General features: G+C 43.2%; 1 protein-coding gene across 2 annotated transcripts in view; it reads left to right on the top strand.

The window, feature by feature from the left end:
* Nucleotides 1-25,965, top strand: part of TNKS (tankyrase) — a 269,901-nt gene that overhangs the window by 131,111 nt on the left and 112,825 nt on the right. For both annotated transcript variants that reach the window (XM_068233708.1, XM_068233707.1), the window contains exon 4: nt 16,762-16,798. In XM_068233708.1, coding sequence (XP_068089809.1) covers nt 16,762-16,798 — 37 coding nt within the window. The remainder of the gene's footprint in view (nt 1-16,761; nt 16,799-25,965) is intronic.

The following is a 25,965-nucleotide window of genomic DNA, read 5'->3' as shown; positions in this document are numbered from 1 at the left end:
CTAACGCAACGTCTTCGTGGGAAAGAAGCCTAAAGGTGGCTACACACCATACAATTTTTTAATATCTTTTCAATTCAAGAATTGCAATCAATTTTTTCTGACTGATTGTAACATTTAAAAAATCTGACCAATGTACCACATACATACAGTGTTCAAAATTATTCAACCCCCACTGAAATTGAGTGTTTTGGCCAGTTTGACATTGATTTTAATCATTTCAGTCATCTTGTTTACAATTAAATCAAAGAGGCACTTGTAAGTCAGTCAAATATAACATAACATTTATAATGAAATAACCACAAATGTATTTTCTGTGCTCACATCAATATCCATTTTATTCAACCCCCAAGTGACATTCATTCTTAGTACAACATCCTTTTCCAGATATAACAGCTTTTAAACGTGAAGCATAGCTTGACACGTCTCTTGCAGCGATCTACAGGTATCTTAGCTTACTCTTCATGGGCAAAAGCCTCCAGTTCAGCCACATTCCTAGGATTGCGCGCTGCATCTGCTTTCTTTAAGTCCCACCAGAGGTTCTCAATCGGATTTAAGTCTGGTGACTGTGATGGCCACTCCAAAATGTTCCAGCCTTTAATCTGCAACCATGCTCTAGTGGACTTGGAGGTATGCTTGGGATCATTGTCCTGTTGAAAGGTCCATCGTCTCCCAAGCCTTAGGATTGTGATTCATGGTACCTTGCACACGCTGAAGCTTCCCTGTACCTGCAGAAGCAAAACAGCCCCAAAGCATGATTGACCCTCCCCCCCCCCCCCCCATGCTTCACAGTAGGCAAGGTATTCTTTTGTTCATAGGCCTTGTTCTTCCTCCTCCAAACATAGCGTTGATACATGGGCCCAAACAGTTTTCATTTTGTTTCATCAGTCCACAGCACACTACCACAAAAGTTTTGGGATAGTGTTCTGTGGACTGATGAAACAAAATTAGAACAGTATACAGGCAACATAGTGGGGCATTCACATTGACACTGCCAGGCCTAGATGGCTGCCATTAGGTAGAGGGTCCGCTTCCTGGTCAGGAGCTTTTTGTTCCCAAAAGCAGATGCTGTCTTAATATAGCTTAAAAGGACAACTTTGGTAAGAATAATATGGAGGCTGCCATATTTATTTCCTTGTAAACAGTACCAGTTACCTGGCAGCCCTGCTGATCGATTTTGCTGCAGTCGTATCTGAATAATGCCAGAAACGAGCATGCAGATAATATTGTCAGATCTGACAATGTCAGAAACGCCTGATATGCTGCATGCTTGTTCAGGGTCTATGGCTAAAAGTATTAGAGGCAGAGGATAAGCAGGATAGCCAGGTAACTGGTGTTTATAAGAGTATAAATATGGCAGCCTTCATATCCCTTTTGCTTCAGTTGTCTTTTATAATTCCTAAGCGTTGGCAGTGATGAGATGCCTTTTATGTTCCATACTTTCAACCATCAAGATTGTAGTATGCACGTTAGTGGATTCTGTGTCAAGGAGTCTGAGTTGGTGAAATCCTAAACTGAGAAGTCAGAATCTGAGTTTGAGTCGGAAGATTTCTGTACCAACTGCACAGCCCTGTTTCCTTGCACAAGGTGCTACTAAAATGCTTATGCGTGTTTTAATCATTTTCCATCTTGACTACTGTAACCCTCTACTCTGCAGCCTACTAAAAAACAGATTGGCACATCTCCAGTCCCTGTTGAACTCTGCTGCTCGTCTCACACACTTATCCTCCCGCTCCTCTGAATCTGTGCCTGTCTGCCAATCCCTTCATTGGCTGCCAATTACCCAAAGAATCCAGTTCAAACTCCTAACCCCATAATACAAAGCTCTATATACTTTAAGTTGTCACCTCCATACAGTTCCTCATTTATCTCTAGATAACATCCCTCCTGGAACTCTTGCTCCTCTGGTAACCTCTTCTCACTCGCATCCAGGACATCTCATGTGTTACCTCTCCTTTTAAACTCTCTACCACAGCCTGTACGTCATGTTCCATGCCTGTAAATCTTCAATTGCACCCTTAAAGCACACCTCTTCAGACAAGCCTATTATTTGTTACAGCTAGAATTTCAAGTGTACTGCCTCATCTGCTTACCCCTGTCTCTCCTTCCTCTACCCTCTAGGTTGTAAGCTTGCAAGGGCAGGGACCTCCCACCAGTGTTTCCTGTTTGTTTTATTTGGACTGTACCCATGTTGATAATGTCTCTCAAACTATATATTAATCATCTATTTGTACTTGTGTTGCTGGTTGTCCTAATTGCGTAATATGTAAGCCCCGAGGCCCAGTAGAGAGCCCAAATTACTCTTGAAAAGCAACTGTTTTTTAGAGCGACTTTTGCTACTAAAAACAACGATTTTTGCAGCGATTACAGGAATGCAATTTTGGCCACTGCACTGCCTGAATGAAACCTCTACAAAATGCTGCAGGCACCGCAGTTTTGATTTCAGCAAATTGGCCTAGCAATTTTTTAAAAAACACACATCGCTGCTAAAACAGTTTTACTTGTCCCCAGACCTTAAATTACTCGTGTGTATCAGGGCTGTGGAGTCGGTACAAAAATCCACTGACTCCAACTCCTCTCATTTGCATATTACAATCTTGTTGATTGAAAGTATGTAACATGAAATTAGTCTCTTAACTGCCAACGCTTAGGAATTTTAAAAGACAACTGAAGTAAGAAGGATATGGAGACTGCCATATTTATTCCCTTTAGTCATAGACTAAAACTAGTCCTGGGTAAGAGTACTTGTAAAAGGTACAGACCGGAACAAAGAACATCTATCAGGCCCTAGGCAATGTAACTGTGGGTACATGTAAGAATGATGTGCAGGTACTCTGCAGGGGAATAAGGAGATTCTTCCTCTATTACACATTCTTTATGCACAATCTGAACTAGGTTTATGGGTAATAGACAACACCTCTGTGTTCAATGTGCACAACATTCTCAGTGGATTCCCTGCAGCTCTGTGGAGAGTGCATATCTAGAGTATAGTACTACTGTAACAAAGTAAACCTGAGACAGATGAAATTAAAGTTTTATACATACCTGGGGCTTCCTCCAGCCCCCTTCAGGCTAATCAGTCCCTCGCTGTCCTCCTCCGCCACCTGGATCTTCTGCTATGAGTCCAGGTACTTGAGCCAGTGTGGCGTAGTGCGCATGCACACACTCCGGCGCCAGGAGCGTACTACACCTGTGCAGCACTATTGCGCAGGTGCAGACCGCTCCGGGCTGTGGAAGCGGCATGTGGCCGGACTGCGCTGACTGGCTGAATTACCAGGACTCATAGCAGAAGATCCAGTTGGTGGAGGTGGACAGCGAGGGACTGATTAGCCTGAAGGAGGCTGGAGGAAGCCCCAGGTATGTATAAAACTTTTTTCTTTTCATCCTTCTCAGGTACCATTTAATTCGTAGTCACCAAACCAAATTTTAACATATCAAATTATTTGATTTCACAAGCAAAGACCTTGTACATTTGCATAAATCAGAATCCACGTAGAATTATTTCCATCTCATAGACCATCTCTTAGTGACACGGCTACACATCGGGCTTTATTCTTACAGCATAGATGTTATTTAGTATATATGAGATTCCGGTCTACACATCATATATACAGTCACAATCAGATGTGTATATCTGACTTTAAAAATACGGGGACTGCTTTATTGAAGCAGCAAAAGTAACTAATTTTGATAGGTTTATTTCATTTTTGTGGACTAAGCACAACTATTACTGTATGTATAAATTATTTATGATGACTATTATCTGAGAAATAGAACATTTTATCATATTTTCTATTTTAATTACAGTTTAAATTCATTAGGAGTCAGTGCATTTTTTCCCGCCTCCAACTCCAGGCATCCAAAATTGCTCCGACTCCACAGCCCTGGTGTCTATGCTCCCCATTATTGTCTTTTATGTACTATGTGCAGTGTTATGAAAGATGTTGACACTATATAAATAAAAAATATTATTTCTAAAGTGACAGAGTGCTGCACTAGTAACCGTTTTGACTCAGAGGATGAGACTGAAATAATCTGTGCAGTCACGACTACATTTTCAGACATAAAATACGCCCACATCTACTGTAATAGTTTTCTCACTAGCCGTTTGTCTTGTATTTCTTCTGCCTGTGCCACCTCAATCTCTTTTTTCTCATGTGCCTACTTCCATACATTTACAATGTCCCTTTTTTTCTGTTTTATGTATTGTAGTTGTCTAAAATTATTTTGCTGGCAGCTTGAAATGGTACTGTAGCAATTTTAGGTGGCTTTGTAGCTAGGGTTGCCATGGTATATCACGGTTTGTCATGGTAATCATACCATGCACAATCCCATTTTACTTGTTTTAGGGGGCGAGGCAGTGGTGGGGGCAGAGCAGATACAGCGGTGGGGAGAGAGAGCGGATGCAGCAGCAGGGAAGAGAGGGCAGTAATAACTCTCCTTTCTTCAGCCACACGCGGTGTCCATCTTCTTCCTCCTAGGTGGCGTCGTGTTGGTAACATCCCCCCCCTGTGATGACTTAGCTGAATGTCATCACGGGGCGCTGTTATTAACCATTTTCGCCTTTTGGACGTGACTTTCATATCCCAAAGGCTGCTGGTCTGCTGCTGCGCACGTTTGCGTGCTCCCGCCCACGGTAGCCCGGAGATCAATGAATGGGGAAAAACGAACCGCTTCTTTTCAGAGGTCGTGGTCTTTCTGGAAAAAAAACACGTTGTCCTTGTAGTTCCTGTGACCTAAGCCTATTCTTACACTGAAGCCTCCCACTCCTGATGGCTAACCTTAACCAACCCCCACCCCACGCCTAACCTAAACCATCCCCGCTGCCACATAAACCCTCCTGACGGCTAACTTGAACCCTTCTTGACCACAGTCTTTTCTCCCCTTAAGGACCAGAGCCTTTTTCTCCATTCAGACCACTGCAACTTTCACGGTTTATTGCTCGGTCATACAACCTACCACATAAATGAATTTTACCTCCTTTTCTTGTCACTAATACAGCTTTCTTTTGGTGCTGCTGCGAGTTTTAGTTTTTATTATATTCATCAAAAAAGACATGAATTTTGTCAAAAAAATGACTTTTTTAACTTTCTGTGCTGACATTTTTCAAATAAAGTAAAATTTCCTATACATTTGAGCGCAAAAGTTATTCTGCTACATGTCTTTGATAAAAAAAAAAAAAACCCATTCAGTGTATATTTATTGGATTGGGTAAAAGTTATAGCATTTACAAACTATGGTGCCAAAAGTGAATTTTCCCATTTTGAAGCATCTCTGACTTTTCTGACCACCTGTCATGTTTCATAAGGTGCTAAAATTCCAGGATAGTATAAATACCCCCCAAATGACCCCATTTTGGAAAGAAGACATCCCAAAGTATTCACTGAGAGGCATGGTGAGTTAATAGAAGATTTTATTTTTTGTCACAAGTTAGCGGAAAATGACACTTTGTGAAAAAAAAAAAAAAAAAAGTTTCCATTTCTTCTAACTTGCGACAAAAAAAATGAAATCTGCCACAGACTCACTATGCTCCTCTCTGAATACCTTAAAGTGTCTACTTTCCAAAATGGGGTCATTTGTGGGGTGTGTTCACTGTCCTGGCATTTTGAGGGGTGCCTAATTGTAAGCACCCTTGTAAAGCCTAAAGGTGCTCATTGGACTTTGGGCCCCTTAGCGCAGTTAGGCTGCAAAAAAGTGCCACACATTTGGTATTGCCCTACTCAGGAGAAGTAGTATAATGTGTTTTGGGGTGTATTTTTACACATACCCATGCTGGGTGGGAGAAATATCTCTGTAAATGACATTTTTTATTTTTTTACACACAATTGTCCATTTACAGAGATATTTCTCCCACTCAGCATGGGTATGTGTAAAAATACACCCCAAAACACATTATACTACTTATCCTGAATACCGCAATACCACATGTGTGGTACTTTTTTGCACCCTAACTGCGCTAAGGGGTCCAAAGTCCAATGAGTACCTTTAGGATTTCACAGGTCATTTTGCGACATTTGGTTTCAAGACTACTCCTCACGGTTTAGGGCCCCTAAAATGCCAGGACAGTATAGGAACCCCACAAATGACAATATTTTAGAAAGAAGACACCCCAAGGTATTCCGTTAGGAGTATTGTGAGTTCATAGAAGAATTTTTTTTTTTTGTTACAAGTTAGCGGAAATTGATTTTAAAAGTGTCATTTTCCGCTAACTTGTAATGTGTAAAAATACACCCCAAAACACATTATACTACTTCTCATGAGTACGGCAATACCACATGTGTGACACTTTTTTGCAGCCTAGGTGCGCTAAGGGGCCCAACGTCCTATTTACAGGTCATTTTGAGGCATTTGTTTTCTAGACTACTCCTCACGGTTTAGGGCCCCTTAAATGCCAGGGCAGTATAGGAACCCCACAAGTGACCCCATTTTAGAAAGAAGACACCCCAAGGTATTCCGTTAGGTGTATGGTGAGTTCATAGAATTTATTTTTTGTCACAAGTTAGTGAAAAATGACACTTGGTGAAAAAAACAATAAAAATCAATTTCCGCTAACTTTTGACAAAATATAAAATCTTCTATGAACTCGTCATACACCTAACAGAATACCTTGGGGTGTCTTTTTTCTAAAATGGGGTCACTTGTAGAGTTCCTATAATTCCCTGGCATTTTTACAGGCCCAAAACTGTGAGTAGTCTGGAAACCAAATGTCTCAAAATGACTGTTCAGGGGTATAAGCATCTGCAAATTTTGATGACAGGTGGTCTATGAGGGGGCGAATTTTGTGGAACCGGTCATAAGCAGGGTGGCCTCTTAGATGACAGGTTGTATTGGGCCTGATCTGATGGATAGGAGTGCTAGGGGGGTGACAGGAGGTGATTGATGGGTGTCTCAGGGGGTGGTTAGAGAGGAAAATAGATGCAATCAATGCACTGGGGAGGTGATCGGAAGGGGGTCTGAGGGGGATCTGAGGGTTTGGCCGAGTGATCAGGAGCCCACACGGGGCAAATTAGGGCCTGATCTGATGGGTAGGTGTGCTAGGGGGTGACAGGAGGTGATTGATGGGTGTCTCAAGAGTGCTTAGAGGGGGGAAATAGATGCAAGCAATGCACTGGCGAGGTGATCAGGGCTGGGGTCTGAGGGGGTTCTGAGGGTGTGGGCGGGTGATTGGGTGCCCTAGGGGCAGATAGGGGTCTAATCTGATGGGTAGCAGTGACAGGGGCTGATTGATGGGTGATCAGTGGGTGATTAGATGGCAGAACAGATGTAAACAATGCACTTTGGAGGTGATCTGAGGGTAGATCTGGGGCAATCTGATGGTGTGGGAGGGTGATCAGATGCCCGTAAGAGGCAGGTTAGGGTCTGATCTGATAAGTGGCAGTGACAGGTGGTGATTGACGGGTGATTACAGGGGAGAATAGATGTACACAGGGGGGTAGGGTCTGAGGTCGTTCTGAGAGTGTGGGTGGGTGATTGGGTGCCCTAGGGGCAGATAGGGGTCTAATCTGATCTGGGTAGCAGTGACAGGTGGTGATGGGGTGATTGATGGGTAATTAGTGGGTGTTTAGAGGAGAGAACAGATGTAAACAGTGCACTTGGGAGGTGATCTGACGGCGGGTCTGCAGGCGATCTGATGGTGTGGCTGGGTGATCAGATAGGTTAGGGGCTGATTGATGGGTGGCAGTGACAGGGGCTGATTGATGGGTGGCAGTGACAGGGGGTGATTGATAGGTGATTGACAGGGTGATCAGTGGGTTATTACAGGGAAGAACAGATGTAAATAATGCACTGGCGAATTGATAGGGGGGGGGGGGGTCTGAGGGCAATCTGAGCGTGTGGGTGGGTGATTTAGTGCCCGCAAGGGGCAGATTAGGGTCTAATCTGATGGGTAACAGTGACAGGTGGTGATAGGGTGTGATTGATGGGTAATTAGTGGGTAATTAGTGGGTGTTTAGAGGAGAGAATAGATGTAAACCATGCACTTGGGAGGTGATCTGACGTTGGGTCTGCGGGCGATCTTATGGTGTGGGTGGTGATCAGATTGCCCGCAAGGGGCAGGTTAGGGGCTGATTGATGGGTGGCAGTGACAGGGGGTGATTGACAGGTGATCAGTGGGTTATTACAGGGAAATACAGATGTAAATAATGCACTGGCAAATTGATAAGGGGGGGTCTGAGGGCAATCTGAGCGTGTGGGTGGGTGATTGGGTGCCCGCAAGGGGCAGATTAGGGTCTAATTTAATGGGTAACAGGGACAGGTGGTGATAGGGTGTGATTGATGAGTGATTGGTGGGTAATTAGTGTGTGGTTAGAGGAGAGAATAGATGTAAACCATGCACTTGGGAGGTGATCTGATGTCGGATCTCCGGGCGATCTTATGGTGTGGGTGGGTGATCAGATTGCCCGCATGGGGCAGGTTAGGGGCTGATTGATGGGTGGCAGTGACAGGGGGTAATTGATGGGTGATTGACAGGTGATCAGTGGGTTATTACAGGGGGGATAGAGGCATACAGTACACGGGGGGGGGGGGGGGGTGATCAGGAGGGAGCAGGGGGCAGTTTAGAGTTAAAAAAAAATAGCATTGACAGATAGTGACAGGGAGTGATTGATGGGTGATTAGAGGGGTGATTGGGTGAAAACAGTGGTCGGGGGGGGGGGGGGGGGTCTGAGGGGTGCTGTGGGCGATCAGGGGGGGGGAAATCGGTGTGCTTGGGTGCAGACTAGGATGGCTGCAGCCTGCCCTGGTGGTCCCTCGGACACTGGGACCACCAGGGCAGGAGGGCAGCCTGTATAATAGGCTTTGTATACATTACAAAGCCTATTATACATATTCTCATTCTATCATTCGATCCGGGTGCTAGTTACCTGCCGGCGCTTCCGGACGGCCGGCGGGTTACAACGCGAGGGGGCGGAGCCTGTCGCCGGCGGCTGATCGCGTCACGAATGACGCGATCGCCGCATAACCACGCCTGCCACCGTCAATGAGCGTATTGCGGTCGTTTGGGCCCAGCCCTTGCCGCCGCCCATCGGCTTAAGGCGGTCGGCAAGTGGTTAACCCATGCCCAACCTTAACTATCCCCACCGTTGCAAAACCGTAAAACCACCCCACGCCTAACCTTCACTCTTCCTCCTCCATGCCTAACCTTAACCGTCCCCGCCAGCAGAAAAAAACGCAAGAAAATGTGCGTGCATTGGGGGTGTGGCCTGTATTGGGGCAGGGCTTAGGGCACCAGAACCCCTGTGCCTCCTGAGTGGTAAATCCAGCCCTGCTGGAGGCACCTACTTGCCTAGACTATACTTGGGGCGGGCAACTATACTGGCTACTTGTACTGGAGGCACCTAACTGGCTATTCTATTATTATTTAGTATTTATATAGTGTCGACTTCTTCCACAGAGCTGTAGAGAGTATATTGTCTTGTCATTTAACTGTCCATCAGAGTGGCCCACAATCTAACCCCTGCTATAGTCATTCGTCTATGTATGTATCATAGTCTAGGGACAATTTAGGGGAAGCCAATTAACTTATCTGTATGTTTTTGGGATGTGGGAGGGAACTGGAGGGCCCAGAGGAAACCCACACACATCCAGCGCTGCAAAGCGAGAGAGCTAACCACTACGCCACTGTGCTGCCCTAGCCCTATAGCTGGCTACCTATACTGGGTGCACCAGTAGCTGACCAGTTGGGTGTTGGCCGGCCAGATTCCGAAGTGGCCAGATTTCAGGTCTTGGCTGTAACGTACGTGCGTACAATATATTATTATTATTATTTAGTATTTATATAGCGCCAACATATTACGCAGCGCTGTACAGTGTATATATATATCTTGTCACGAACTGTCCCTCAAAGGAGCTCACAATCTAATCCCTACCATTGCCATATATCTATATTATGTAGTGTAAGTACTGTAGTCTAGGGCCAATTTTTAGCGGGAGCCAATTAACTTATCTGTATGTTTTTGGAATGTGGGAGGAAACCGAAGTGTCCGGAGGAAACCCACGCAGACACGGAGAGAACATACAAACTCTTTGCAGATAGTGCCCTGGCTGGGATTCGAACCAGGGACCCAGCGCTTCAAGGCGAGAGAGCTAACCACACACACACACACACACACCTACACCTACACCTACACACACACCTACACACCTACCTACACACACACCTACCTACACACACACCTACCTACACACACACACACACCTACACACACACCTACACACACACACACCTACACACACACACACACACCTACCTACACACACACACACCTACACACACCTACACACACCTACACACACCTACACACACCTACACACACACCTACACACACCTACACACACACCTACACACACACCTACACACACACCTACACACACACCTACACACACACCTACACACACACCCCTACACACACACCTACACACACACCTACACACACACCTACACACCTACCTACACACCTACCTACACACACACCTACACACCTACACACACACCTACACACACCTACACACACACACACCTAAAGGATTATTAGGAACACCATACTAATACGGTGTTTGGCCCCCTTTTGCCTTCAGAACTGCCTTAATTCTATGTGGCATTGATTCAACAAGGTGCTGAAACCATTCTTTAGAAATGTTGGCCCATATTGATAGGATTGCATCTTGCAGTTGATGGAGATTTGTGGGAGGCACATCCAGGGCACAAGGCTCCCGTTCCATCACATCCCAAAGATGCTCTATTTGGTTGAGATCTGGTGACTGTGGGGACCATTTTAGTACAGTGAATTCATTGTCATGTTCAAGAAACCAGTTTGAAATGATTCGAGCTTTGTGACATGGTGCATTATCCTGCTGGAATTAGCCATCAGAGGATGGGTACATGGTGGTCATGAAGGGATGGACATGGTCAGAAACGATGCTCAGGTAGCCCGTGGCATTTAACGATGCCCAATTGGCACTAAGGGGCCTAAAGTGTGCAAAGAAAACATCCCCACACCATTACACCACCACCACCAGCCTACACCGTGGTAACAAGGCATGATGGATCCATGTTCTCATTGTGTTTATGCCAAATGCTGACTATCGACACTCATCAGACCAGGCAACATTTTTCCATTCAACTGTCCAATTTTGGTGAGCTTGTGCAAATTGTAGACTCTCTTTCCTATTTGTAGTGGAGATGAGTGGTACCCGGTGGGGTCTTCTGCCGTTGTAGCCCATCCGCCTCAAGGGTGTGCGTGTTGTGGCTTCACAAATGCTTTGCTGCATACCTTGGTAGTAACGAGTGCTTATTTCAGTCAACATTGCTCTTCTATCAGCTTCAATCGGTCGACTCATTCTCCTCTGACCTCTAGCATCAACAAGGCATTTTCGCCCACAGGACTGCCGCATACTGGATGTTTTTGCCTTTTCACACCATTCTTTGTAAACCCTAGAAATGGTTGTGTGTGAAAATCCCAGTAACTGAGCAGATTGTGAAATACTCAGACCGGCCCCTCTGACACCAACAACCATGCCACGCTCAAAATTGCTTAAATCACCTTTCTTTCCCATTCTTACATTCAGTTTGGAGTTCAGGGGATTGTCTTGACCAGGACCACACACCTAAATGCATTGAAGAAACTGCCATATGATTGGTTGATTAGATAACTGCATTAATGAGAAATTGAACAGGTGTTCCTAATATTCCTGTAGGTGAGTGTAGTTTGTGAGCTTTCAGGTCTTTGGCATGAATAATTTGCATTGAAATGAAACAAATTTGATTGGCTGTGGCTCCACCCCCTATAGGTGAATTTTGATTGGCTTTTTTAGGCTCCACCCACTTTTCTAAATATTAATCCCGATGACCAACTGTGCAAAGTTTGAGAACCGTACTATGTGTGCTAAATTTAATTCAAGTGCATTCAACCATTGAGTGACTAATAACATCTTAACTTTCGCATTTATAATAAATATATATATATATATATATATATATATATATATATATATATATATATTATTATTACACATTTATATACACTCTTTAAGTTTAAAGTGTACGTAATCAGATACCTTAAGAGAGGGAAGCCTCAGGATCCTATTGAGGCTTCCCTTGCTACTCCATTGTCCCATCACTAAGCGGGCCCACCCGAAACATTAGCAACAGGGCATTGCCACTAATCTCATCGGGGCCACGCAGCTCCTCTTCCTAGCCATGCAATAGCCGGCCGATCCCACCCATGCACGCATAGTAAGCCAGAGCTGTGGGCTCTGTGCTACTGCGCATGCACGGCTTATGCGGGGCCATGATTTTTTATTAGGAAGAGGACCCCCGATGTGAAGGGGAGCCGTGCTCTGCAACGGGGGATTTCAGACAAGCAAGGGAAGCCTCAATAGGATCCTGTGGTTACCCTCTCTTCAGGATAAGTATCGGATTTTGAACCCAAGCTTCGGCTCGAGTTCACTTTGTTTTAACATTGACCTTTTTTTTCATTTTTATGAGGTTAATTGTAATCATAATAATTGTGTAATACCGTATACCATAGTATTACTATTTGTAGTTAATGTTAGCAATTGCTTTACTAACCGGTTTCCCCGAAAATAAGACCTACCTGGAAAATAAGCCCTGGCATGATTTTTCAGGATTTTTGGGGATGCTCAAAATGCATACACTACTCAAAAAAATAAGACCTAGTTATAGTTCATAAAAAGACCATTTAAATAGTGTTAAGGCAGCTACAGTGTACATGTAAAATCAATTGGCAATAGAATGCAGCAAGTCTGACAAGGCCCTTTACCATGGAAAGCAGACACCACCAAAATATTTGCACTCAAAAGACTCTAAGGCAGTGATGGCTAACCTTGGCACTCCAGCTATGACAAAACTACAAATCCCATCATGCCTCTGCCTCCCCGAGGTATACTTAGAGCTGTCAGAGAATTGCAATGCCTCATGGGACTTGTAGTTCCACCACAGCTGGAGGGCTCAGACACACGAAGTGCTTTTCTGGGTGCTTTTTGCCCTCCAGAGCTTTTAAAGAGCTTTTTTAAAAACGCCCCCATTAACTTTCATTAAAGATTCATTCAATTTTAATGAAAGTCAATGGGAGCGATTTTACCGCGATTTTAAGGAGTCAGTGGGAGCGTTTTTAAAAAGCTCTTTGAAAGCTCTGGAGGGCAAAAAGTGCTCTGAAAAGCGCTTATAGTGTGAATGAGCCCTAAGAGACCCAAAACAGTAAGAATTGGCAAATGCCGGCCTCTTTAAATGGTAGATTGTTGTACATGGAAATAGTCACAAGAAATTGTGGAATTCAGGGTTTGGAGATTTAAGATGATCCAGGATGTCCTGATATGACTTTATTTAAATAAGGGTTTTGATTCATGAATAAATGTAGACTGTTGTTCATAAAAAAAAAAAAAAAAAAAGACATCCTGAAAATAAGCTCAAGAAAACCTTGAGGCAGGGAACACACTTAACTGTTAACTGTTTGTATACGTTTTCTGCACGGAAAAACTGAGAACTCATTGACATTTTGCATCATGATTGTGCACATTTTGTCAGTTTTCTCTATTGGTCACATTAGCTGCTGTGAAAAAACACGCGCATTGTTTTGCATAGAAACGCACTTTGTGTGCAGAAAAGTACACAGAAAAACGTGAGCAGAAAACTGAAAGACAAGTGTGTTCCCTGCCTGAAATATCCACCTTGGAGTAAATCATTGCCTATTCTGTCCAATAGTTGAGGCTGGAATATGCCGAATTTTTCAAAGTAGATTAGTTTTTCTAATGAAACCATTCTTCGTGGTTACAAGATAATCGTTCTCTGTAGAGTTTTGGAATCAAGCAACATATAGAAATTGGATTATGCAAAGGATGTCTGGTCAGTGACCCTTATACTGTATACACATGCATGCTTACCCAAGTCAAGAGGCATGTTCTGGGCCATGAAGAAGAGCGCGAGTCCTCTTGGTCTAGGTGAATGCAATAGTAAAGAGCGAGGGAAAAAAAACCAGCTGTATGCTGGGCAGAATAGGGGATAACTGCAAACTCTGTCCTCAACCTCATCTTGTCTTCAGAATTGATTATAAATGATTGGTTCAGATTACAGTAGTCTGTATGAGGGATAACCTTTAAGATTTAGACAGGCTAGTACAGTATAAGTGACTTATGGAAGTAAAAAATAGTGGGCAAATCTATAGTTCTGTTGCGGTTGAATAGTTTACCTCACACTGTCAAAAGGTATAGTGACACATTTTGTTCATCAAGTGACTGGAGAAGAAACAGCAGAGGATCGATGGCCCCACTTTGCACTGTATCAAGCATTAGTAGTTAGTAACTGCTAGTAGTTAGTGGTTACATGTGGCCCATAGACTTGCATTAGCGGCAAACCCTAGCGTTTCTGCCTAGTGTGTCCCTAGCCACAGACCTGAAACTGCAAATAAGTGCTCAAAGTTGATTTGTCATAATTAACCAGGTCAAACAGAAAACAGTAACAGGTAAATTAAAAGAAAACCAAAACCATTCACACATTCCTAGAGTGTTCACAGCTATTGAGCAGCGACCAGGGAGAAAAAGTGCCCTCAGTAATAACGAAATATAAACCATTCTCAGCTCCATAGCCCCCTCAAACACCATTCTTCAGTTATCTAGGAAGAATCCAGTTTAGCCATTATTATTATTATTATTATTATTATTATTTAGTATTTATATAGCGCCGACATCTTCCGCAGCGCTGTACAGAGTATATTGTCTTGTTACTTAACTGCCCCTCTGAGGGGCTCACAGTCTAAGCCCTACCGTAGTCCTATGTCTATGTATGTATTGTGTAGTGTATGTATCTTAGTCTAGGGCCAATTTTAGGGGGAAGCCAATTAACTTATCTGTATGTGTTGGGGATGTGGGAGGAAACCAGAGTACCCGGAGGAAACCCACGCAGACACAGGGAGAACATACAAACTCCTTGCAGATGTTGACCTGGCTGGCTGGGATTCGAACCGGGGACCCAGCGTTGCAAGGCAAAAGCGCTAACCACTGCTCCACCGCAAATGTCCCATACCTTCTGGGAAAAGGTCATAGTGTTATTTTGGGGCATTGGGATAATCCATTTGTCTGATTAACTTGATTTTAAAATGCACCCTCTCTATAATGGGTGATGAGATCATTTCCAACAACCTGCAACACAAAACAAACTATACAAACACTGAAAAACAAAATCACTGTTAAATTGCTTAGCGATTGCATTTGGCAGTTTTCAGAGTGAAAGAGTTGTATGTTCAGAGTTCAGCTTGTATGATCTCACTGTAGTTTTCTAAGATAATCCATAAACATACAGGTAGTGAACTGGCTTCCCCCCAAATAAGTTCCTAACTGCAGTAGGCAGCAAGCAAATGTATCAGCACTCCGTATTTCAATACGCACGCTCTTTATTGAGCCATCCGGTTCCACAAAGTAAAGCCGACAATTGTTTCGGGGGCTTTGCTGAGTCCCCCTTTATCAAGGCATGTGGTTAAAAGGGGACCCTGCGAGGCCCCCAAAACAAGTGTCGGCTTTACTTTGTGGAACCAGATGGCTCAATAAAGAGCGTGCTTATTGAAATACGGAGTGCTAAAACATTTGTTGCTAAAACTTGTAGTGGCCTGCCTATGCCACAGCGTCAGGCACCCGGACTTGATCTGATGGTGCGCCCATCCACAATCTTTGGATTTCTAAACTGCAGTAGAGACATTAGATTGTGAGCCCTGATGGACAATGAGTGATGTTAGTTGTTCAACATTCTCTGAAGCGCTGTAGAAAGTGGCACTGCTATAGAATTGAATGCATAATATTAATCTTTAGTTTGGGCTAAAACACTATATTTACTGGGGAAGATGTCAATGCTCTATAAATACCAAATTATTAATTTATATAGTGCATATTAGTACAATATGGTAAGAACTATTGAAATTGATATTGAAATATTTTAACCCCTTATTTGTTGGGTTAATTTTAGACATTCTTTGCCATTGCCCTATCCGTTTGATGTTATGGGCAGTCTGCTTACCATGAATTTGTATCTGACTTAAGTCACTGGTTTATTGCTGAACACCTACAATTGTTTGCCTTGCTGGTCCTTTGCAAGGATCTGTGTCTGCTGTTTGGTGTCCTTGTTATGTGCACTTATTGTCTTGTATTCGTGTAGCTTTTTTAAACTAAATATAAATGGCAATGCACAAAGGAATTCTACCATTAAACATGTTGTTTGTGACGTCCCCGGGTGATGCTTGTTTTGCACAGGTTAGGGGTGGGGCATAGATGTGACTATAATTTGTACCATTTTGAGATATGTTCTGTGACTTCCCTTTTGTCTAGGAAGGTTTTACCTTTAGCAGGAGCAGTGTGTTGCTTCACACAAGATTGCAGGGCAGGGGTGATGAGTGAAGCAAAGGGTCATTGTCTATGGCTGGCATTCAGTTATCGGAGCAGAATGTGTAACTGGACACACTATTTAACATTCATTGGCTGTCTAAAGAAAGCCATTTCATGGGAGGATTGGACAAGGAGCTGCGTCAATTTGCTCACCGTCTCCAAGGCACTGATGATGCTGCCTTCACAATCTGGCTAACGTCACTGCTCCATCACCCATCCTGGGTGTGGGCTTGTTGCTCTCCCCCCTTTTCTCTCCTCCTTTTTTTCTCTCCTTCGTTTTCCTCTAGCTGCTGTTTTATTTAATTCTTAAATAGCTAGTACATTTCTCCATCTGCTTCCTACTCAATGCTAACAGTATGATATTTTGCAATCATTTAGGAGAATACAAGAAGGACGAACTCCTGGAAGCAGCCAGGTGAGTGCTCTTTAAATCTTCAAGCTTTTCAGGGGAGTGATGATGATGATGATGATGGTGGTGGGGAGTTGTGAGGTAATAAGCTAAAACCGGCTTACAATAGCATTGCGGTGTTCTTGTTTTGGTGCTGTTCACTTGTATGCTACACAGCTGGTCAAGTTCATTAGTATGGATCTTTGCACACTTGGCTGCTTGAGAGAAACACAGCACAGGGATTCACAAACGACATGCCAAATACTGTCTTTTCGTTTTAACCTTATGTGATTTATTTTGCTGTAAGCAGAAATATATCTTCCACACATTTCTGACAGTCTTCCTCTTCAAGTGTCATAATGAATGTGTCATATTCATTTGGTGGCGACACTGCTCCCATGTTACGGAATAAAATGTATTCTCTTTAATGCTGTCTGCTAAGCTCGTTAGTGTACACGATTCTGTGTGTTTTCTATTGAAGTTACCTCATTCATTCGGTATACAGCATCTATACCTACAGAATGTGGGTTAGTTTTTATTTATTTGCTTTATTACATTCAACTATTTTTGGGATCCATTTTTATTCCTGCTGAGCATTTCATTTTTACATGTATTTTAAACACTTAAAGCATTAATTTAATCACGTTTACTGTTATATGAATAGAAAATGATTGCCTCAGCCACCAGAAATATGTGCAAAATGATACATACACGGAGGGTACATCTGAGATCATACTTTTGGGGGGTAGAGAGGGATGGTGTTATTTTTATCCCACTGTAATGGTTTTATGTGTTAATTAAAAAGATACAGATCTGTCAAAAGGCATTATTAGACTGGTCCATTACTAATTACCATCACCAGGTATTTTTTTTCTTTTTACAATTTAAGACCTTGTTTACACAATTTATTGCATTCGTTATGAATGTCAGTGAAGTGCAGTGTATGCAGGTCTCTATTTTGGTTTCATATTGTGTTTATAAACAGACATTGCATAGAGGCCTACAATCTGCTTTATGCTCTACTCTTCTCAAAAATAAAGGCACATCCCCATATATGTGCTTCTACTGGAGTCTGATTGCTGAGTGCTGGAATGTGCTGCATTGATACTCAACCAGTGTCATTCTGTCACAGTCTGTAGTAATGATCTCACTGCTTCTGGTTTTTTTTATTGAGCTTTAGGTTTGCACTTTGGTTTGTCCATGTGCTTGGTTCTTAAAGGAAACCTGAGATGGGCAAATTAAAAGATTTTATATTTACCCGGAGCTTCCTCCAGCCCCACGAACACCAATGCGTCCCTCAGCGTCCTCCCAAGTGCTTCCGTTCACCTGGTATTGGTCCTGGTAACTGGATCGGCTGCGCTGCTCGGCTCTTCTGCTCATGCGCCGAAGAGCTACTTTGCGCGACTGAGCCAGATTAATGGAATCGATACCAGGCGAATAAAAGCCACTTGGCAGGATGGCGAGGGACGCATTGGTGCTCATGCGGCTGTAGGAAGCACCGGGTAAATATAAAATCTTTTAGTATACTTGTCTCAAGTACACTTTAAAGGACAACTGTGACAAGGGGGATGCCATATTTATTTCTTTTTAAACATTACCAGGTGCCCAGCAGCCCTGCTGGTATATTTGGCTTCAGTAGTGTCTCAATCACACCAGAAACAAGCATGCAGCTAATCTCATCAGATCTGACAATAATGTCAAACACTGGATCTGTTACATGCTTGTTCAGGGTCTATGGCTAAAAGTATTAGAGGCAGAGGATCAGTAGGATAGCTAGACAACTGGTATTGCTTAAGGCCTCTTTCACAGTGGGACGTTGCGTTTGATGCAACGTTAAAGTCGCACAAAGTGCCCCTAACGCAGCACATGTAGGTTATGAAATTGGACGTTATTTTGCACTGCGTTGTCTCTTGGTGCGCCGTTTTCATTGCATACTGATGGAACGAAAACGGCGCATGCGTTACATTTAAAAAAAAAAAAATACTGAGCATGTGCAACACACACAACGCAGCAAATTATTGCTAAATGCACAGGATGCAGCACTTTCTAAATATTGCTACACGTTGCACATAACGCAACGTGTGCACTGTGAATGTCGCACAGACTTTGTATTGCTGTGCGTTAGTCTGCGTTGTACATTCTTATAACGTGCAACTTTAACATCCCACTGTGAAAGAGGCCTAAAAGGAAGTAAATATGGCAGCCTCCACATCCGTCTCGTTTCAGTTGTCCTTTAAGTTGAAATATTCTGCATTACGTTTGCTTGTTCGCTCTTCTGCCCGGTTCCCTTAAAGAGGAACTCCAGCCTAAACAAACATACTGTCATTAAGTTACATTAGTTATGTTAATTAAAATAGATGGGTAATAATCTCTTACCCACACTGTTTTAAAAGAACAGGCAAATGTTTGATTTCATGATGGCAGCCATATTTTTGGTTGAAAGGAGGTGACAGAGAGCATGAGACACAGTTCCAACTGTCCTGTGTCCTGAGCACCTCTCCCAGTTGCTAGGCAACGTGAATAACATTGGATCCCATCATGCTTTGCACAGCATCAGGGAAAAAAAGCCCGGGCTTTTTTTCTTTGATGGGTGGAGCTTAGTTAAAAATGCAGCTAAAATGATGCTTTGGTAAGAAAAACAAAGTTCTGATGCTATGAAACTGTTAAAGAAACACCAAGCCTTTTCAGTTCTGCTCAGTAGATTTTTACTCCGGAGGTTCACTTTAAAGTCCTGATGCATTTTTTAAATGCATATGATAGTAAATTTGCATTAATCAGAATTGCGCAAAGTTTTTCCCATTGCATATTTATAATTTTTTGCTAAATAAATGTCAACACCTGGTTGAGTGGGTCCTGCAAGTCAATTTCATATTGAGATTTAATTGTAGTGACAGCAATCCAAACTCTTTCACCAATTCCATCATCAAGTTAGGAAGAAGGGACAGCAGTCAATCTCTCCTTGTTTGCACAGATCACCTGATCTCTACTGACTCCTCCTGAGAGATGAAAGCGCCTATGTGACCAAATATATAAAGTAAACCTTCCCATAATGGAGGTTTGTAAATGGTGTGGGCTGTTGGGGTTGACAGGCATTATTTGCCTGTGGGGGCTGCTCCCTAGCCCTCCATCTGTATGGTTTCCTCCGTCTTCTTCAGCCAGGTCGTCAGATCACCGACTAGACCATTTATGAACCTCCCTCAGGCATGGGGCCCACAGGAGCTGTGTCAGCCACCCTTTGGAATTGCAGGCAAGCTCTAGAATCTAATTCAAGTAAAGGGGCCCATACACTGAGCCGATTAACGGCCGATCTATCGAGATCGATCACAAATTGATTGACCGATCGTTCACAAATTGACTGATTTGCGGCCGATGCTGGAAAATCAAAATCGATCTGTTAGGATTGCTTATCATTTTGAATTGGTCCTAATGCAAATCCGATGGCAAAAAAATGCCATCAGATCGATTTTCAATAGATTTCATACTGAATCTATTGGAAATCTGTTCCTAGTAAAAAATGTTTTCCCAAACGCATCAGATAGATCTGAAATCTATCTGCTGCTAATCTAACGAGTGTATGGCCACCTTTAATGGAGGGGAATCCTCAGGAGCAGTTGCGATTTCCACAACTTGTGATGGAGGGTTCTGCAGCATTTTTGGAGCATTTGTGCTCCATTAAAAGGGATTTTGCAGTGATTTGCCAGTATCCACAAGAAAAAAATGCTCATTGTGATCGCTATACAAAGAGTTATTTACATTAACAAGAGCATTTAAATCGCCAGAAATTGAGCTGGAAAACACCACAAAAACCTCTACATAAAGAGCTAACGCAATCAATCCTTTCAATGGGCCTCATTGGGATGTTCATTTCATGTATTTGGTCGCATAGGTGCTCAGATCCCTTAACTCCTTCTGGACTGCAGCACTACAGCTGATCAGAGTCTTCTATACCGGTTCCTGCTTAAAGGACAACTGTAAAGAGAGGGATACAGAGGCTGCTATATTTATTTACTTTTAAACAATACCAGTTGCCTGCCAGCGCTGCTGGTCTTATTTGGCTGCAGTAATGTCTTTATCACACCATAAACAAGCATGCACAAAATCTTGTCAGATCTGACTATGTCAGAAATCCCTAATATGCTGCATGCTTGTTCAGGTTCTATGGCTTAACAGATGCAGAGGATCGGCAGGATAGCCAGGCAACTGGTATTGTTTAAAAGGAAATATATATGGCAGTCTCCATATCTCTCTCATTACAGTTGTAATATAATAATATAATAGGAACACTATCAATTAACATGTTTTTTTTTTTTTTACCTGGGATTAAGAGAGTTCCTAAAGTGCTTGTAAGTAGTGATGTATACATTTCACTTGCTTATCTCTTATTTACTGTATCAAATTCCTTTCACTCCTAACTCATGCCAAATCTGAGGGCAGAGTGATCCAAGAGGGGAGTGGGATTTACTCACACTACATCTGTTAACCCTGTGTGTGAGAAAGCTTGCTGCAGCTGCCTGTGTCCTGTCTCTGAATGAACTTTGTGCAGAGAGCATAGGAACTTGTTGTTAAAGGACTTACGAGGCCAAAATCACTAAAAAAGTAAAGTACCTGCATGATGTTTAAATGCACGGAGGACGCCATCTGCACCCTCCGTGCAGTTCCACCGGGTCCCCTTAGTGAAATCGCCCCTTGTGCCGCTCGCGACCCCACAGGCCGGGTCGGGCTCTCCTGCCTCCTAATATGGCCGCCGGAGCTGGCCACGGCTGCGCAGTCCGCATTGCCGCGAGTGCGGCTACGCAGCTCTAGGGCCTCCCCACCCCCCCCCACCCCCCCGATCCCGATCCACGCTACAGTGCGTGGTTCGGGGGGTTGGCCCTAGAGATGCACATGGACTGCGCAGCCGCGGCCAACTCCGGCGGCCATATTAGAAGAGGGAGGAGAGCCCGACCCGGCCTGTGGGGTCGCGAGCGGCACTGGGGCGATTTCACTAAGGGGACCCGGCGGAACTGCGCGGATGGCGTCCTCCGTGCATTTAAACATCATGCAGGTACTTTACTTTTTTTGTGATTTTGGCCTCGTAAGTCCTTTAACATTTGTAATTGCATGTGAAACCTGACACCACAGCTTTGCATACTTTTTGGCTTTCAGAGAAAAATACTCTGTAGTCTGATATGCAAAAAACTCTGGTTGTGCATTGAAGAAAACACCCCTTTTGCGAATGATTTGTTCCATTTGAGCTAAATCCTTCACACGATGAATTAAAGCTTTTATACAAACAATAAATTATTGCAGGATATCAACCACATATCTATCCTACCGTCTCACCTATATAACAACCAATATCTAACAAATTTATAGGGAGCCAGGTTTACAAAATTAGAAAATTTTATTACTTCACTATTCAATTAAATTCAATTAGCCACTATACGTATTTAAAAACAATTTAAAAATCATCAAATATAGCCAGCATTGTTGGATTCCCACCCGGATATTGTAGGTGCACCTATGAAATTAATTTGATTTGATACCGGTATTTAGTTCTATTGTTTATCTTCAGGCCCCTTTAATCACAGGTAATCCATCATGTTAGCTATATTATATATATATAGTATAATATAGCTAACATGATGGATTACCTGTGATTAAAGGGGCCTGAAGATAAACAATAGAACTGAATACCGGTATCAAATCAAATTAATTTCATAGGTGCACCTACAATATCCGGGTGGGAATCCAACAATGCTGGCTATATTTGATGATTTTTAAATTGTTTTTAAATACGTATAGTGGCTAATTGAATTTAATTGAATAGTGAAGTAATAAAATTTTCTAATTTTGTAAACCTGGCTCCCTATAAATTTGTTTGAATTAAAGCTTTTGCCTTTGATATTTAACATGAAAAGTAGGAAGATGTTTACACAACTGCATAGACAATCTTTGTACATTGTCATTTTAGAACACTTGGTATTGATGGTGTTCCTTCAATGCTAGGTACAGACGATACAATTTTCTGACAGATTAACTGTCAGATCGATTATTTCCAACAGGTCCAATCTGATATCCGATCAATTTTCCATTCGCTTATATAGAAAATGAATCTGAAATCAGATTGGACATGTTGGAAGTAATCTATCCAACAGTAAATCTGTCAGAAATTTGTATCATGTGTACCTAGCATTAGGCTCTGCACACAGGCTAGATGAAACCCCATTGAGGCGGCCTCCATGGGAACAAGACACTTTGCTAGCGACGTGTCTGTACAGCCTTGGCCAGAGGGATGCAGTCAAATATTTAGAGAGACTGGCTACAGGAGGGATCCCTTATTCAGGTCTTTCGTAGACAGTCCAACAAAGGGTTTAACCATATCAGTTGCTCCAATCCGTACAAGTCATGTTCCACGTTACATGCAAAAGAAAAAACACATATATGGTGTAGATCTGCGAGACTCAGAATAACCCAGCACCTCTCCACAGTGCTCAGTCCGTCACCTCACACAACACCAATAGTGCTGGGACACCCCCCCCCCCCCCCCCTAAGTGCCCGCACTCACCCAAATGCCCTCCAAAATATCCGGAGGTTAGAATGAAAGCCTTTGGGGGTTAGTACATTCCGCAATGCATACAATCCGCTCCAGGGCACCCTCTCTCCTTCAGTAAACACTAGGACTGAAACGGGCTGACATAGTGTAAAAACGTAGGATTTAATGAATTAAAAAAGATATTGCACTCACAAGCAAAGATTGTTAAGCCAGCATGTCAGTTTACAGATGCAGTCCCCGGGTGACTGTCCCGACCGATGCCGCCTCAGAATCTCGCTGCACGCCACTCCGCACACTGCCGTGTGCTCTCAGGATTCCCTTGCTGGTCACGTGTGCCGTAGCTCTTTTGAACCTGCTCTGAATCTGACTATAGATTGGGGATGATTGTATGTCTATGGGGCAGTAGGTGGATGGGTTATTAGTGCAGATGTTTATTTTGTATTAGTGCAGGCTAATAGGCTGTGAGGGTACTGTCCCCCCTGATAGCCGTTGAGGTACACGGTTTTAAGCAACTTTGGATGTTTTATTATAATTTTTTATTTGGCATTACGGAGAGGGAGGGGCGGTAACCTTTTAATCGCTAGTCCAGCGTGTGCCGTCAGCCCCTGATGAGTCAGTCCCTGACGAAATGCATTGGGCGGAGCTACGGCACACGTGACCAGCAAGGGAATCCTGAGAGAACACGGCGGTGTGCGGAGTGGCGTGCAGCGAGATTCTGAGGCGGCATCGGTCGGGACAGTCATCCGGGGACTGCATCTGTAAACTGACGTGCTGGCTTAACAATCTTTGCTTGTGAGTGCAATATCTTTTTTAATTCATTAAATCCTACGTTTTTACACTATGTCAGCCCGTTTCAGTCTTAGTGTTTACTGAAGGAGAGAGGGTGCCCTGGAGCGGATTGTATGCATTGCGGAATGTGCTAACCCCCAAAGGCTTTCATTCTAACCTCCGGATATTTTGGAGGGCATTTGGGTGAGTGCGGGCACTTAGGGGTGGTGTCCCAGCACTATTGGTGTTGTGTGAGGTGACGGACTGAGCACTGTGGAGAGGTGCTGGGTTATTTTGAGTCTCGCAGATCTACACCATATATGTGTTTTCTTTTGCATGTAACGTGGAACATGACTTGTACGGATTGGAGCAACTGATATGGTTAAACCCTTTGTTGGACTGTCTACGAAAGACCTGAATAAGGGATGTGAGAACTTTCTGTACCGTTAGTCTGTTTTTGAGCGCAGACTTTTTTTATTTCATTTGACTTTTGATTGTTCGACACAGCAATTTTGGAACGCGAACCACGTTTGCATTTAGTGATCCTAAGCGCATAAGAATTTTTTAAGTACAGAGGGATCCGAAGGACAACTGGACCCATTTTGGAGGAGGTAACTTAGTCCAGACCATTTGGTTTATTCCATTTTTCCCAAGTTCAGGGGTACTTTATAAAAAACAAAGTATATTATTTCTTGATGAACACAGGTTTATAACCACATTGTGGAGAATGTGGGACTAATGAAATTGTTTATTTCAAACTGAACATGGAGATACTTTAGTTGCAGTGCTTGACCAAAGAGGTACTTGCAACACATGGAGGAGTTGGATGCGGTCAGGTGATTTACCCTATGTAGTGTACAAATTGAGCTGCTTATAATTTCAAGTTAATGCAAAGTCTATGCATATATGAAATTGGACCTATAAAAAAATTATATAAAATCAACTATTGTCTGGTCCAGTTCTACACTATGTATATTTATGTAAAATTAATATAAAATTTGTGCAATCCAAGCTGAGTATATGGTATAAAAAATATATTCTCAAAGGATACCTGGATTAACCTTAAAGAGAACCCGAGGTGGGTTCTAAGAATCTTCTTAGCACACAGAGGCTGGGTCTGCATATACCCAACCTCTGGTGCTATACTGCTCCCCCCCAGCCCCCCTCTGCTCTCTGCTATGCCCCCAGAAATCATACGCCGTGCTGTCGACACGCAGCGGGGAGGGAAGGGACGCAGGCGGGGAGCGGCGACTTAGAGGAGGCGGGGGAGCCGCCAGACTGACAAATACAGATGTAAACAGCCGGCTGCGACACGCTGCGTGTCGCTAGCACGGAGTGTGATTTATGGGGGTCAAGCAGAATGCGCGCCGGGGGGGGGGGGGGGGGGGGGTGTTTGGACTGGGGGGGCTGCAGTACAGCAACAGAGGCTGGGCATTATATGCAGACCCAGCCTCTGTGTGCTAATAAGATTCTTAGAACCCACCTCGGGTTCTCTTTAACCTCAACTCCGCAGCCAAAACAATAATGCAAACATCACACAGTTTCCAGCAGTATCCAATGCAATGAAAGAAACTGATGTGGTGGAATGGATATACTTGACGTAGAAGTTGTGAATGAATCACTTTAACACCGCCTATAAGGCGTACTCAGCAATATCAAACTACCATTTTATTCACACGTGATTGGTGAGGTAAATTAGCCAGCAGCTTGGATGCTCAGAAAGCTCTATTCATTACATGAGGCAGAGATAGCAAAACTTTGTAGTTTGATATGTATTGGTTGATGAAATTCTATACAAATATAGGATTTTCAAAAAAAAAAAAAAAAAAAAAAAAAAAAAGACTTTGACCACATCCCTGACATCTTCCAAGGTTTCTTTTGTTTTTGTTTT

The sequence above is a fragment of the Hyperolius riggenbachi genome, chromosome 1, assembly GCF_040937935.1.
Source record: "Hyperolius riggenbachi isolate aHypRig1 chromosome 1, aHypRig1.pri, whole genome shotgun sequence".
Lineage (NCBI taxonomy): Eukaryota > Metazoa > Chordata > Amphibia > Anura > Hyperoliidae > Hyperolius > Hyperolius riggenbachi.
Note: the sequence above shows the minus strand (reverse complement) of the source record. Positions and strands in the feature narration are given on the sequence as shown.